Source organism: Leptonychotes weddellii, chromosome 5 (genome assembly GCF_054177405.1).
Source record: "Leptonychotes weddellii isolate Sample4059 chromosome 5, ASM5417740v2, whole genome shotgun sequence".
NCBI classification, from domain to species: domain Eukaryota; kingdom Metazoa; phylum Chordata; class Mammalia; order Carnivora; family Phocidae; genus Leptonychotes; species Leptonychotes weddellii.
Genome location: NC_138373.1, coordinates 70631803 through 70647081, shown reverse-complemented (window position 1 = coordinate 70647081; position 15279 = coordinate 70631803). Strand labels below are relative to the sequence as shown.

General features: G+C 48.4%; 1 protein-coding gene across 1 annotated transcript; it reads left to right on the top strand.

Annotated features, from left to right (window-relative positions):
* The first annotated feature begins 2855 nt into the window (after positions 1–2855).
* On the top strand, positions 2856–14413 carry FGF6 (fibroblast growth factor 6). Its single transcript, XM_081821073.1, has 3 exons — positions 2856–3547; positions 4517–4620; positions 14237–14413. Exons 1-3 carry the CDS (start codon positions 3202–3204, stop codon positions 14411–14413), a joined length of 627 nt encoding a protein of 208 aa, XP_081677199.1. The 5' UTR covers positions 2856–3201.
* Positions 14414–15279: the final 866 nt, after the last annotated feature.

The following is a 15279-nucleotide window of genomic DNA, read 5'->3' as shown; positions in this document are numbered from 1 at the left end:
TTAAAACCAATGTGAAAAATACAAATAAACAGCTTTTCACAGTCAAGATGAGTTTTATGTGCTTTCCTTTATGGTCACTCTGAGGTGCTTGAGCTTTATTATGTAATAAATAAGAGTCCTAGAAAGCCACCTGCTTGGTATTACAGAAGTGGTTCCACTGTGTAGGTAATGTGCCAAATTCGACCGATCTATACTGGGTGGTACCCCACTCAGGGACAAAGACCCTGTCATGGAAGGAGACAGACATTCACACTGTTTCCCACTCACCTCCACCAACTCTTGGCTCATCCAAAGAGAGTGATTGACAACCCCAAAGGCTGCTGGGCAACTATTTGAAAGAGGGGTCCACAGAGAGGCCTCCTCCACCTGTTACTCTTTTCTCTATCACTTCACATCCATAGGGGTCCCTAAGCCCCAAGAGAAGGGTCAAGTGCAAATCTGGTAAACCAAGAAGCCCTAGCAGTTGTCAACTTAATTAGCCTTCAGGAGAAATATATGGATATATGAGCACAGTGGAGTTGCTATAGAGACAGACCCAGGAGGCGCATTTAGAACAGGGCCTCATCACATCACCCGATAAAAATAAGACTCAGGCTTTTTAATAGAATGAATTACTTAAGTTTTATATTTAACAGGGACGATACCAGGGCTATTACTGGTTTTCAGAATATTTTAGGAATCTAGACTGCCTGCTTCGGCATATGTTTGCAGCCATCACCACATATGCTCTGGTGGCCAGGAATTAAGAACTGGAAGCCCACATGTCTCTCTCCCACCCCTTGAGATGGGAGAGGGTCCTTCTCACTTTGGGCTTGTCCTCCCTTAACTGGGTGAGAGATTTTCAAAGTGTTTAAGATAAAGGACCGGGGGAGAGCTATAGAGTGCTTTGCACAGGGCCATTTGCATATATTATTGCTAATTTCTATCACAGTCTTATGAAGTAATGATCTCATTTTGCAGATGAAAATAATGAGGCTCAGAGAGGTTCAAAATTTTTGCAAGGTCACACAGTTCATAAATAGTGGAGTCGGGATTCAAATTCAGGTGTCCTCCATTCAAAAGCCCATTGCCTTATAAGACACCACCCACAATCTCTGCACACAAAAGAATCTAGGATGAGGTGAATCTAAATAGATTTACCATTTTTACTGATGTCTCGTATGGATCTTGTTATAGTTCAATCTCTCCTCTGAGGCAGTCCCAAAGTGGATGGGTCCCAAGAATCATCCCACAGTGATGATGATGAGCACCTCTCCAAGTATCCAAGGCAAGTGTTCATTTCAGACTGACTTCTTACCATCCAGCATGCTTCTGGGATGCCTCTTCCCTATGTCAGCACAACAAGCATAATTAATACAATATTCCAAACTGAACATAATTCAAAGGGCTTCTTCACTGCTCTTGCATACATGAAAACTTAAATATATGAAATCAAGTGAAGGTCATTTTTGTGTCTTTAGATTATTCATGATTCTCCTACTTTGCAGAGATTTTTTTGTACGATTTTCCAACAGAGGCCTACACAGTAGACTCAATCTGTGCCCACAGGTGCCATTCATTGTTTTGGGAAACCAGGTTGCTGGTGATGGTAAGGCTGGACATAAGGTAGTGGAGGTGCCAGGGAGGGGCAAGATGGTTGGGAAGCGGCAGGGTGGGGGGAGGGCTGATGATGAGGGGATCCTAAGCAGAAGTACATGTGTCCCTCCCCATTCATTTTACCAGCAGAGGATAATGGCAGAAGATGTCAGGGCTTCAGGGGATCTGAGAGAACATATCAAGGGCAAAACTAAGATGCATGGCCTCACAGAAATTCTAACCAAAGCATCAGTCCAAATGAACAGGGCAGAAAGGCAGAAGGCAGGTAGAAGTACAGACCAAAGGCTTGACCCAGACCAGGGCAGGAGGCTTGGAAGCAGAGGGGAGGGAATGATGTCTCAGAAGAGTCCCTAAGCAGAGGGACTCATCCTAGGAGCCTTCTCCAGGCTGCCTGTAACCTCCAGCCTGTGTGGGGAGGTGAGTCATTTTGTGTTATTGCAATAATCCTATGATGAATGAGCTCAATAGATCTGTGGGCCAGCCTGGTCATCTATCTTCTACTATAGGCAATCATGTGGCGGGGCCGGGGAACGGGGGGCGGGGGGCCTGGGGTAAAAGCAAAGGCTTTGGATAGGTCACTTGTTAGCTATGGTAACTCAGACCAGTCACTTAAGTTTTCTATACCTTAGCTTTTGTCTCTATAAAATAGGAATACTATCAGTCAGATGCTAAGGATGAGCCCAAGTAGGAAAATGGCCAGTGAGCTATGTCAAGGGCCAGCATGACTCCCCCCTCATTGGTTGGTGAATGCCATGGCCAGAACAGCAAGCAGAAGTCTGACCCTAGCCCTCTCTTCCTCGACAATCCTAAAGCTCCTTGGACCACCTCCGCACCCCCAACCACCAAATCTCTGTTCTCTTCTGTTAAAAGGGCTCAGTCTTGCAGTGTCCCCCAAGCTTACCTTCTCATGAGCTACCATGAGCTCTTTCCATGAAAAAGTCTCTAGGGTAGCTTAAAGGCCACAGTCATCACCTGCCACCAAGCTTTCCCTATCCCTGTCTTTACCCTTTGCCCTCTAAATAAGGAAGCCAGCAGCACTGCCAGGCCAAGAACTTTTGCCCAGTTTGGGTTCTGGGTGGCCTCTTGCCTCCCTCTTCCCCTGGGCCCCCAGCCAAATCCTCCCTCCCTCAGAGATGCTCTCTGCTCACTTCATTCCTGCCTCATAGCTGGAATGACAGTGGCTCCCAGAATCCCTGGGGTGGGGAGGGTGATGGGGGTCTGGGGAGGCAGCCAGGCCCAGGAGCAGGTTAATGTTACAGCCCTGGATAAGTGAGCTGGTCCAGTTGACGTCAGGGTGATGATGGGTGGAGGGGAGGGCCAGGCTGCTGAACTATAAAGATAGGTCAAATCAAATATAATCAACTCGAGACGGAGCAAGCGGACGAGCTAGACACCGTCCCCAAGCCATGGTCCCTACCAACCACGGCTCAGCCTGGGTCCCTCTGCTCCCAACCCGAGTGCCCAAAGCAGGCTTTGGTTTCATGTCAGCAGCCTTCATCTGCCTTCCAAAAATAAGCCCCTGCCGCCATGCTGAGGGGAGAAAAACAAGAAGGGCGGTATTTTTAGGGCCATTAATTCTGACCACGTGCCTAAGAGGCAAGGTGGATGGCCCTGGGACAGAGGCTGTTCATCACTATGTCCCGGGGAGCAGGACGTCTTCAGGGCACGCTGTGGGCTCTCGTCTTCCTAGGCGTCCTAGTGGGCATGGTGGTGCCCTCACCTGCAGGCACCCGCGCCAACAGCACGCTGCTGGACTCCAGGGGCTGGGGCACCTTGCTGTCAAGGTCTCGAGCTGGGCTAGCTGGAGAGATTGCTGGGGTGAATTGGGAGAGTGGCTATTTGGTGGGGATCAAGCGGCAGAGGAGGCTCTACTGCAACGTGGGCATCGGCTTTCACCTCCAGGTGCCCCCCGACGGCCGGATCAGCGGGACCCACGAGGAGAACCCCTACAGTGAGTGCCAGCTGCAGCAGTTGGGAAGCTGGGGGCTTGGGTTCAAGCAGGGCTAAAAGATGATGGGGACTTACTCTGGTGCATGGGGTCCTATTATAAAGGGGAGAGAAGTGTTATTCCCTACTTGGATGCTCATAAGCATGGCCACCTCCCCCAGACTCACTTGGACCGTGCCTAGTTGCAGGTTTACTACGCTGAGGTCCAAGCATTCGGGTGTCCTTTGCCATCACCCCACAGAGCCCAGGTGGCACTAATTACTTCAGCATTACAGGCACGTCTGTGGCCATTTAAGACCACCGGAATCATCAGCCGGGAAGCCATAAGGCAAGGGTGGTGAGAGTAAGTGAAGGGATTAGGACCAGATTAGACCCAAGCTGATTTTTACTTAGATTCCCTCTTTGAGAAGGAAAGGCAAGTGATTTGCAAAATTTCCTGTTGAAGCACATCTTTCTTTTTTATTCCAACCTGCCCTTTTTGTCCCCAGGCTCCTTGTCCTACAAGTTGATGGGTTGCTGCATAGATAGACTCCCCCATCCAAGAGGGGACAGGGGCTGCAGGATCCAAGCAAGCCATCAGCTTCCGTGTGGCTGCAATGTTTGCAAGTTCAGATAAGCTGAGATTTGTTGAAACATGTGGAGTATCTACTTTATTAAAAAACTAATCAACATTCATTTTTCTACCCCAGGCAAAGACCTCATGTGGTTAAGTCAGTGAAAGCTAATCTGTAGCTATGCTGTAAGCTTTGGCTCTGGTGTCAGAACCCCCCCCCCTTGCAGAACTGGATCTTTGACAGTATGGTGGCAGGACTGGCCGAGTCCAAAGTGAGATCAGGGATAGAGGTGATAAGGGTCTGGCTTTCTAGGAGCAAGGGACGGGCTTAGATGCCCTTGTGGCGTCATCTCTAATCAATGTCCCACTCTGCTCTGCACAAGCCTTGGGTAACGTGCCCCCCCGCCATTTCTTTGTCAGGCCTGCTGGAGATTTCCACAGTGGAGCGAGGTGTGGTGAGTCTCTTTGGAGTGAAAAGTGCCCTCTTCGTTGCCATGAACAGTAAAGGGAGATTATACACAACGGTGAGTCCGTTGGGCCGGGGGAGCTCCAGGCTGTGTGACGGCTGCCGCTTACACAGTTGAAAATACTATAAAAGCTTGAGTAGAGAAGTGCATATCTGTCTAGAGCAGGAAGTGCCCATGCCAGTAACAGGCCTGGAAGTTCACGCTTTGCTTGCTTCACAGTTAATTTGCTTCTGCTCTGGACCATGTTTTTCCTGACCCTTCCGTCCTTTGTAATTAAATAGGAATCATAGCTCAGGAGGCTACTGGTTCTGCAGGAGACCTGGACCCTGGCATAAAGTTGTCATCCAGGCTTACGGTCGGGTTTGATCCCCTGAACTGGAGAGGCCCAGAAAAGCAAGCCTGTCTTTCAGCTTGGGGTGCTGTTCCCTATGACCCTCCCCCACCCCAAGAGGTACCACCTAGAGTGCAGCATACCTTCAACAGGGTGTTGAAATTTGACATTAAGGTTTTGAGTCCTCTGACCCCTGATCCCAAAGGCTGGAGAAGCATCCTCCTAATCCACCCTCTGGGCTGACACCCCATCTCGAGTGCCCTCCCCCTCACAGATCACCCCTGGGAGGGTGAATATGAGCCCTTTGGTTAACCTAGCCAACTTCTAAGCATATTTACCAAAATCTCTGCTCTCTTTGACCCTCTCTGTCTTGGGGCTCTCCTCCTATGATTCAGCTTATTCCAAAATATGGGCTGGGAAAACATCCCTATGAAGTTGAAGAAACTGGGAGTTCTTTTGAGAGAAATAAGAAGGCTAAAAAGGTAGATCTCTGAGCAATTGTCAAGGAATACTAGAGTTATTTATGGGAAGGGCGTGGAGTGCTGTTCTATCTCTCCTTGGAGACAGAGTGAGCATCAGGAAGTAAGCAGAGAGATCTGGGATGGGGCCGGGCTCCGGGGAGATTATCCCAAAGGGGGTGCTCAGGTGGCCTTTTCCCCCATAACCTTTAGTGCTGCTACTAAGTCTGGGTTGGTTTGCATGGAGACAAGGCATGGATTAAAAGTGGGCGTCTGAAGTAAGAGGAATAGCTGGAGGGTAGGTGGTGCCAGGAGCCAGAACTCGGGCCCCAGTCTGTACACCAAGCATACAGTAAAGTTTGCAAAGTCTGTAAACCTGCGGAGCCCAGAGGCAGGTCCACACACAGCCCTGACTGGATATGAGAACTTGGAAACCCCATTGTCCTCTCTGTAAAGGGTGGATGAGGATCACATGCACCTCCCAGGGGTTGCGGGGGGGCGGGTAATGCTTGGAAAGCACTCCTCAGGGTGCCCGACAAACACTAGGTGCTCAATATGAGTTGGCTATTATATTAGCTAAGGAGGCGAGGCACCCTGCCATGAAGTTCTGCACCCCTCTTTCCTAGAGGTGAGGCATGTAAGAGGATCTTCTGCATCCACGGCATCTTGGTAACCTGTTCAAAGTAAAGATTTCAGGGACCTGCATCAGAGATGCTTATTCAGCAGGGCTGGGATGCGGGCCTAAAACTTGGTTTGTTTTTTGTTTTTGAATCTTCTCTGGTGTTTCTGAGGCACAGGCAGGCGCAGAGACCACCAGGCTACATGGCCTTGGGAGGGTTGGGCAGTTGAAATCCAGCATGAGGCTTGGAATTCCTGGACACCCTTTTTCTCAGATACCAGTCTGCACAAAGGTGATGGAGAAGAGGGGAGGCCACCTGGGACCAGTGTAGGTTTGGGTGCAGCAGGGCTCCTTCCTGTGGAGTCAGTCATCCCAAAAAACCCCTTCTGACCAGCCTGCACAGTACCTGGGACCCCACTGATTGGAGAGCCAGGAACAGGGGTTGTTGGCTGTGACTCTGTCTGCAAGGGACCACTTAGCAGGTAGAGCTCCGGGAAGGAAGCCTAGATGACAGAAACCCTTCTATAGTATTGCTTTCTCCTTACCCAGAAGGATGTTCAACTCTGAGGCAGGGAAAGGGCATAAATACAGGAACATTGATCCACTTCCCACTTGAAATGTGTGGCCTTGGTAAGAGAACTTATATGAGATTCCAAACTCAGAACTTTAATCACCATCAGAGAAAGCACTGCAGGGGAGCCTGGGTGGCTTAGTCCGTTAAGTGTCCAACTCTCGATCTCAGCTCAGGTCTTGATCTCAGGGTCGTGGGTTCAAGCCCGGCATTGAAAAAAAGAGAAAAGGAAAGGAAAGAAAGAAAACATTTAGAAAGCACTGCAAAGGGATAAAGCATTGAGTAGGGAAAGGGAAGGAGCCACCCCTGAAGTGTGGGCTGACTCTCGATGTAGGAGACACCCCTGGTCCCGCCCCCAGGGCCCATTACTTCAAAAGAGGTCAAGTGGGCCCATGAGAGGGAGGGTTCACTAAATGAACAAGTCCAGGGGAAGAGGGGGGTCTGTCCTGAGGAAAGACCTGTTCACTACGCACACTCCACCCTCCCTTTCCAAACACTAGAAGCATTATGTCCAGGAGCACCTTGTCTGAGATGGGAGCTTGTCCTCCTTGGAGCCCAGGGCCAGGGTACCGAGAGCGGGGCTGGAGGAGGGTGGCTGGCTGAACTGTGCCCCAGGCTTGGACACTGATGCTTTGTGTGGCTGTGCACCAGATTCTGCTGAACCACCTCTACCCCCTCCTGCTGCCCCTCAGGGGCCTGTTATCACAGTCTAAAAAAACAATTGCCAACTGATCCCCGGAGCCAGGAAGACTCCCGCTGGGTGATGATTTCATTCACACTATTTCCCTTAAGCCCCTAGAGCTGCCTCATCTCCCTCGGCTCAGCTGCTACAGCCTGGAGCTAAATGAAATTTCTCATGGAGGGGGAGGGGACCCATACTGGGGCTGGGGACAGGGGACGGCTCATGGTCAGATAATAAGAACCCAGAAAAGCCACCCAGGAAAAGTGGCCTCCTACATGTCTCACCTCCAGGAAAGAGGGGTGCAGAGCCTCATGGCAGGATGCCCCTCCCCGGCTTAGACAATATAAATAGCCACCCCATATTGAGCACCTACTGTTTGTCAGGCACCCTGTGGAGTGCTTTCAAAGCATTACCCCCAGCATCCCTGGGAGGTGCGTGTGATCTTTATCCTCCCTTTACAGACGGGACATGGGGTCTTTAAGTTAGCACAATCACAGCTGTGTGCAGACCTGCCTCAGGGTTCTGCAGGTAATACACAGAAAGCCCACAGGGGGAGCACCTGGGCTGTAGACTGGGACCCGAGTTCTAGCCTCTGCCCCACCTACCCTCCACTACTCTCTCATCTGGGGCAAAATCACTGACCTTCTCTGGGCCTGGACCTCTGCTTCCTGGGTGTAGCCAGAGGCAGAAATCAGTGAATTCCAATCTCCTTCATCGTTTTAACAGTAAAATTGAAAAAAATCAAGGATCTCCACCTGACAATGTTCTATGAGAATCCTTTGGCCGAGAAAAATGTATACTGACAAGCTAGTAGGAATTGAGTTATGCTTTGAGGTGATTTTAGTTTTACTCATAGTAACTGTGTCTACATCCTTTTCATCAATAGTAGTATGACAAGGTGCAAAACACAGTATTTGTTCCATCCATCAAGGCCTTTGAATATTCTCTCGGGCATTACTTTGGGAGAGGGGAGGACCAAGCCATGCCCTCACTCAGCAGCAAAGCTCAGAGAACAGATTCCTAAGGAGACATGTTGGCTCCGAGGGGAAGGACGGGGGTCGGGGGGTGGGGGGTGGGGGGTGGAACCGAGAGCCCTGCAGACAACTCTCCCCAACTCACTGCCTGCCTGCTACAAAGAGCTACACCCGAATGAGAAGAATGATATGCCTGCTGAAAACCTTTTCAAACACTCTAAATTGACAATGCAATTGTGTATTAGGAAAGGGAGTTGCAATAGACAGACCTCTTCAGAGCTGGAAGTTGTTATTTCTCCATTTCAGCTAAGGACAGAAAAAGAAGTAGTCCGGGGCTGCATAAGGAAGGGTCTTAGGAAAAAGAGCCCCCCCGCTTTTTTTTCTCATGTCCCACCTCCTTAAATACCTCCTCCCCCCGCCCTTCCTGTGCACACTCACAACCAGGAGTAATAGGGGCAGGTGGCCAAGGGCAGCCCTGGGAGGAAGAACTTTAAAGACAAGCATCCACCCCCAGCAGTCCGGGTGACTTAGCTCTGCCTGAAGACAAGAGGATGGATGTCTCGTCCACCCCAGGCTATAAGGGGCATTTCCGTCAGAGGTGACACGCTGAACCAGCCCTCTGCAAAACCCCCTTTCCAAAATGCCCTTCTCCATGGTAAGAGCTGATTGTTTTGGAGTTTGGTTCCACATAAGTCTGATTAGACCTACATGGAATTTAAGACGTTGTCACGCTGGGGCCTGAGGCCCGGCCGGCCCAGGAAATGTGATCTGGTGGAATTATTTTCATTTGTTCAAGTAATAATGTATGGTAGCTGCTTTTATTAACACAGCGTTCACTTGGCACGAGTGCTTTTCTCACCAGATCCAAGCAGCCAGCACTCCGGGGCCATGAGAACTGGGCTCAGGATGCGGGAGACATAGTTTAAGGGGCTGGGTCTGGATACCAGGTTGGGCATCAGTCTGGGCAGCGGGAAAATCCCATTGGCCTGAAGCATTGGCTGCTTCAAAGAGTTCAGGGAAACAGTCTTGGCCTCCGGCCACCTGAACCCTAAGGACGAGGCGGCGGCCTGCAGAAAGGGACGGGCAAGGGAAAGAGGGGGCTCTGAAAGCAAACTTCATCCACTTGTCCTGTTTCACTTTAGATTTGTACACAGTTCTGGTGAAGGCCGGGAATATGAGCAAGGGTAGAGAAAAAGAAACGAAAGGAAAGTAGGAAAACATTTTTTAGAAGAGAGGGAATTGGAATAATCAAAATGGGATGAGCAGAGAACAAAGCACAGTGCGAACAACCACCACTGCGCAAATTTAAACAATGTTTCAGGAGCCCCAGATGCTAGGAAATGCTGGATTCTTAAACTGGACACATTCTAGAATGGAGGATATGGGCAGATGCCCTGAGCTCTTGCCTGAATCACTCAGTTCGTCTCCCTTCCCTTCCTCTCCTCCCTCTCCCCCGCACACCGGCACCAGGGTTTGATTTCCTCTCTAGAGTTTGCAAACCACGCTCGAAACCTGTCCCGTAAGCACTGTCCAGATCAGAAGTGAATTCTTCTGGAAACTGATGGCAGGTTACTCTCCAGGGACGTATAAGTTAGACCAGAGGGGAAAACAGTGGATGGTAGGGGCTGGACGGGACAAGGGGGGACCACCAGTTTCTGATATAAATGTTTCCTTGCTCCATTTCCTGGCCCATCTTGTATCCTGAACTCCTTTCCTGCTTTAAATAATCTGCTTACATGATTAGGTAATATGTGAACACAGTATAAGGGGTGGGGAGAAAGGTGCAAAAGAATATGCCATGGATATTTAGTCCCCTTCTCACTGTCGTCTTGAAGCTGCTAGTATCTGCCTCCCCAGAGAAAGATAGTACTGGTCCGTGTGTGTTGCTCCAGGAAGAACCTGTGTCCCTGTGATTGTGCCCTCGCTGTTATCTTATAAAGTCACACAAATAAGAGCACACTACACACCGTTTTGAAGCTTGCCTCTTCACTTACCAATATGTCTTTGAAACCATTTCAAGTCCGTGCACATGGAGGTTCCGTATTTGTTCGTGACTTATTCAGTTGTGTGAATCTGTTGGAACTGAATTAACTGCTTCCCTCCTAATAGACAATTCATTGTTTTTAGTCTTTTACTATTAAAGATAATGTTGCGGTGAGTAACTCTTGTACATGTGTGGGAGTGTGCCAGTAAGATAAATTCCTAGAAACAGAATTATTAGTCCTTTTTTATTCTAGCAGATATTGTCAAATTGCTCTGTATAGAGCTTATAACAATATATACACTCACAGATGTTAAATGAGAATTCCTAGTCTTCATGCCCTCACCAAAGAAAGAATATCATCAATGGGCGCCTGGGCGGCTCGGTTGGTTAAACACTGGGGCTCTTGATTTTGGCTTGGGTCATGGTCTCAGGGTCGTGAGATGGAGCCCTGAATTAGGCTCCAAACTTAGCACACAGCCTGCTTGATATTCTCTCTCTCTCTCTCTGCCCCTCCCCCCCTGCTCACATGTTCTCTCTCTCTCAAAAAAATTATCAAACATCTGACTTCTTTTAATCAAACAATTAAAAATGTTATCTCACCATTATGACTTAGATTTCTCTTTTTAGGTACATTTTCTCATGTTCAAATGTTAATTGTATTTCCTTTTCTGTGAACGGTCTGTTCATAAACACTGTCCATTTCTCAGTTAAGGGTTCTGAATATAATAACAAAATGTGCTCTCTGACACATATACATTGCAACTATTTTTTTATTTTATTGTTTTTATTACTATTATTTTTTTAAGTAAGCTCACAGCCAGCATGGAGCCCAACATGGGGCTTGAACTCATGACCCTGACATCAAGACCTGAGCTAGACCTGGACACTCAACTGTCTGAACCACCCAGGTGCCCCAACATTGCAATTATTTCTTTTTATTTATGCAACTATTTTTAACTGAGTTTGCTATTTATATTTTTGTTTTAAGGCAATTTTTTTTCCAGGCAGAAGTCAAATTTATTGGTTTTGCTTTTTTTATGGTGTCTAGTTTTTTGTGTCCTGCTCAAAAAGATCTTCCCAACTCAAGATTATTTAAACAATTTTTTTTCTGGACTTTTAAGACTCTCTTTTTCACATTTAAATCTTTGCTGCTTGTAGAATTTATTGTAATGTAAGGAATGAAATAAGAAATCAAACTCTATTACTATTATTATTATTATTAGATATTATCCAGTTGTTCCAACACCATGTTTTCTCTAGTGATTTGAAATGCTACTTTTATTTTATGTTAATTTCAGATCCATTTTTATTTTATATTGACATATATTTGGATCTACTTCTGGACTCTGTATTTTGTTCATCGATCTGCACCAGATCTTTTTTTTTTTTCCTAAGAAAGAGAGAGAGAACACATGATGCACATGTGTGCGTGGGTAGAGGGTCGGTGGCAGAGGGAAGGAGAGAGAGAGAACCCCAAGCGGGCTCCATGCTCAGCGTGGAGCCCCACGTGGGGCTCAATCCCAGGACCCTGAGATCATGACCTGAGCCAAAATCGACAGTCCAACGCTTAACCGACTGAGCCACCCAGGTGCCCTTGCACCAGACTTTTAATCGGTCTAGTTTTATTTCTCAGTTAAATTTACAATCAATCCTGAGTGTGCTTTCCCCTAGTGTTGTTGCTCCAGAGCTTTGCTCACTGACAATCTTAGCTCCCGTGGCTGACTCTTCACCCCATGCACACGTGAAGAAACCATGGTCCAGAGAGACCCCAAAGAGCAGTGCCAGAGCATCAGCCTCTCTGTATCCTAGTTCTGTGCTCTTCTCATACAAGTTCAAGGTCTCTGAGTCATTCAGTCAACAATTGCAGAGCTTAAAAGCGAACACGTCCACAGCAGGTTTTGCAGGAATGGCGATCCAGGGTAAGACAGTCTCTCAGGGCTTTTAATGTAAAGTAGTTAATGATAGAAAATTATAGTATTGACAATATTTTTTATTTTACTATGTGCCAGATGTTATACCAACGATTTTCTGTATGTTATTTCAATTAATGCTCACTCCAATTCTATGACATAGTTATTCTTACTGCCCCCCACTTTACAGATGAGAGAACTGAGGTTAAATCAAAGGAGGGAAGGTTAAATCAGTTGCCCAAGTTCACAGAGCTAAGTAAGAGGTGAATCATCATCGATGTAACCTCAAAGCTAGTGCACACATATGCTCTATACCTACTTTGATTAGTTTATTCTCTCTACCTTTGGGATATTCCTTCCACAAATACTGAGCATTCATAAAAAGGCTAGCTTGTGAAAATGCAAGCTCCCTAGTGTGGCGCTAGGAAGCCAGCTGGTGTGGCTGGCTAAAGCTTTCACATTCATCTCAGGTAAATTAACACTTGTGCAAGTGTCTTATAAAAAATAAATGGGGGTGTAGGGCTGAGTGCGGAAAGGAGGAAGGGATAAAGGGCAAGAAGAGAGTGTGCTGTTCCCTCTTTACACTGCACTGCCCCTTGCTCACTCTCAGGCTGCATCGAAAGGGCAAGTTAAGGGGGGGGGAGGGCTATCCACCTGTCTTGCTGTTGTTCCTGTTAAGTCATCAACCATTCAGCATCACGTACCTGACAAGACACAACCCTTGTCTTGGGCAACTTGGAGTCTATTGGGAAAGAAGAAGGTGTCCCTGGAGATCACGCACTCTTGTACATGCTGTGGGAGTCTGGGAGCCCAGTGAGCTAGCTCATCACCCTCCATTCCTAACAGGAAGAGGCTCTGGTCCATCCCCCGCGTCCGGCCAGCCCAGGGTGCTCATAGTACGATTCCTTCAGAGAAGGTCAGACGACACCTCTGGCACAGCCAGCCAGCCGTTGAGTGGGCTTTTTATAGCCAATGGCCTCAGTCAGCAGGAAGGAGTCAGAAATTACATCCCACCTCTCTCTTTTTGTTTCATTCTGTATTTCTTTTGATCCTGGATCCCAGATATCCTGGCTCTCACCTTGCTCTCTCTTCCTCTAGACCCCACAGAGCCGCTCCCTGTCCAAAGCACAGAAACCTCCCCAGCCTCCCTCAGCAGTGGCCCCAAAAGCCTGGGGAGGAAGGGCCCTCTTTTCTAGGAATAAAGGAGGACATGGGTGAGGTAGCGGGAATGAACTTGTTGATGTGTGACAGGAAGTTCAGTATTCATTTTCTGAACAGATGGTCCACACGCGCTTCTCTACCAAATTAGCACTGAAGGGGCTGATTTATCACTGGCCCCAGACTCCACGGCACCACCTGCCACAGAGGGAACCAGGTTCCCTTCCCCATAAAAATGGCTGCTCCTCAACATCTCTGTTCCTGAACTTCCCTGGAGAGCTGTGAATGTCTAGGAGGCACCGGGCATCTTCTGAGCTCAAAGTCAAAACCAAGAATAAACCTCTTTAAGGGGTAGAAAACCTAGAGCATAAACTGGGAAAGACAGAGTGAGGGGACACCCATGAAAAGAAGAAAGGGTTAACATAGTCAACAGACAGCATTGGAAAGGACTTAGAGAGTCATCTGTCTCCAACCTTCTGCTAACTGCTCCTCATCTGCACCCCCAGCACACAGCTTGCATGAAAGGGAACAAAGGCTGAAAGGGAGGAGCCTGCCCAAGGTCACACAACTAGGACGCAGAGAAGCCACTAAGTGGAGCCGGGCTCCCAATCCTGCTCCACTAGACCACCTCTCACAGTGGACTTGAGAAAACAGCCTATTGTATCCTTTTCTGAAGGGAATGAATTATCAGCTAGGTGCTTAGTGGAGAGTGCCCTGAACTGAAAGTCAGGAGACCCACGCCATGTGACACAGACCATCTATCCATGTCCCTGAACCTTGATTTCATCCTAAAGGAGGGAACGTGAGAAGGGTCCAACAGAGCTCAGAAGTCTCTTCTTTTCTGACCTTCCATGACTCGGTTCACCTAGAATGGCTCAGATTCCCTGCTGGTTGTCTTACAGAGGGGAGGTGAGGTGCACCCAGTAGGGGGCCTGCTACACCTCATTTATAATTGAGCCTCTGTTGTTTGTCCATTTCTTTGACAGCCCAGCTTCCAAGAGGAATGCAAGTTCAGAGAAACCCTTCTGCCCAACAATTACAATGCCTATGAGTCAGACCTGTACCGAGGGACCTACATCGCACTGAGCAAATACGGACGGGTAAAGCGGGGCAGCAAGGTGTCCCCAATCATGACTGTCACTCACTTCCTTCCCAGGATATAAGGACCCTGAAAGGAGGCTTGCAGATTGAAAGCAACATCTTCTGTATTGGAATTTTGCACAAATGAACAATTCCCCTTGCCCCCCATGACTCCTGAGTCAGGCTTCTCCTGTGCTTGGGGAGAAGGCACACCAGACCCTATGGTATGTAACTAACCCAAGAGAGGGGTTGCAACCAACATCCTAGAATGGCAATGGATACATGCTCTGACCTCAACTGAGGAAAGAAGGTACATGTGGCATATGACCATGTGCACAGGGAAAGGTCAGGGTGGCGGTATGTGTGTGTGCTGATGTATACCTATACATCCTTGTGTAGGTGGTCCGAGCGAAGGCATTGCAGAGCATCAGGTTTCTTTCTCCGGTATCACTGCAGCAGGAATCTGCCTGCAAGAGTATCATTTGTCAGACCAGCAGGATTGATGTGTACTCCCATTCTGCCTCTTTCCAATCATCCTTCCGTTCAGAGGCGACTTGAGTGCACGCATGGCTTGCACAGGCAGTGGGAGCAGCTGTCTTCTAAGCATAGAGGGCAGGGTGGGAGGCAGTAGGGTTTATCTGCAAACCAGAAAGAAAGTGCGCAGGCTCCAAACTTCCTGCCTATGGGGGCTCCGGGGACATTGGGCTGCCCTGTCAGGGGAGTTGGGGGAGAAGGAATCCTCTTCTTGAAGAAATGGGGTACGGCTGTGTCTCGGGCAGTTGGGGAAGGCCTTCTGGAAGCAGCCGAAGGGACTGGATGTTCTATGGAGTGCCATTCGGCCTGGAGGATTCAGTGCTGTGTGCGACTCCAAGAACAAGCCGGGCCAGGCTCCCTGCCCATAACTTTTCCTCACTTTGAACTGGGTCTTATTTTAACCTCAGATGACAAG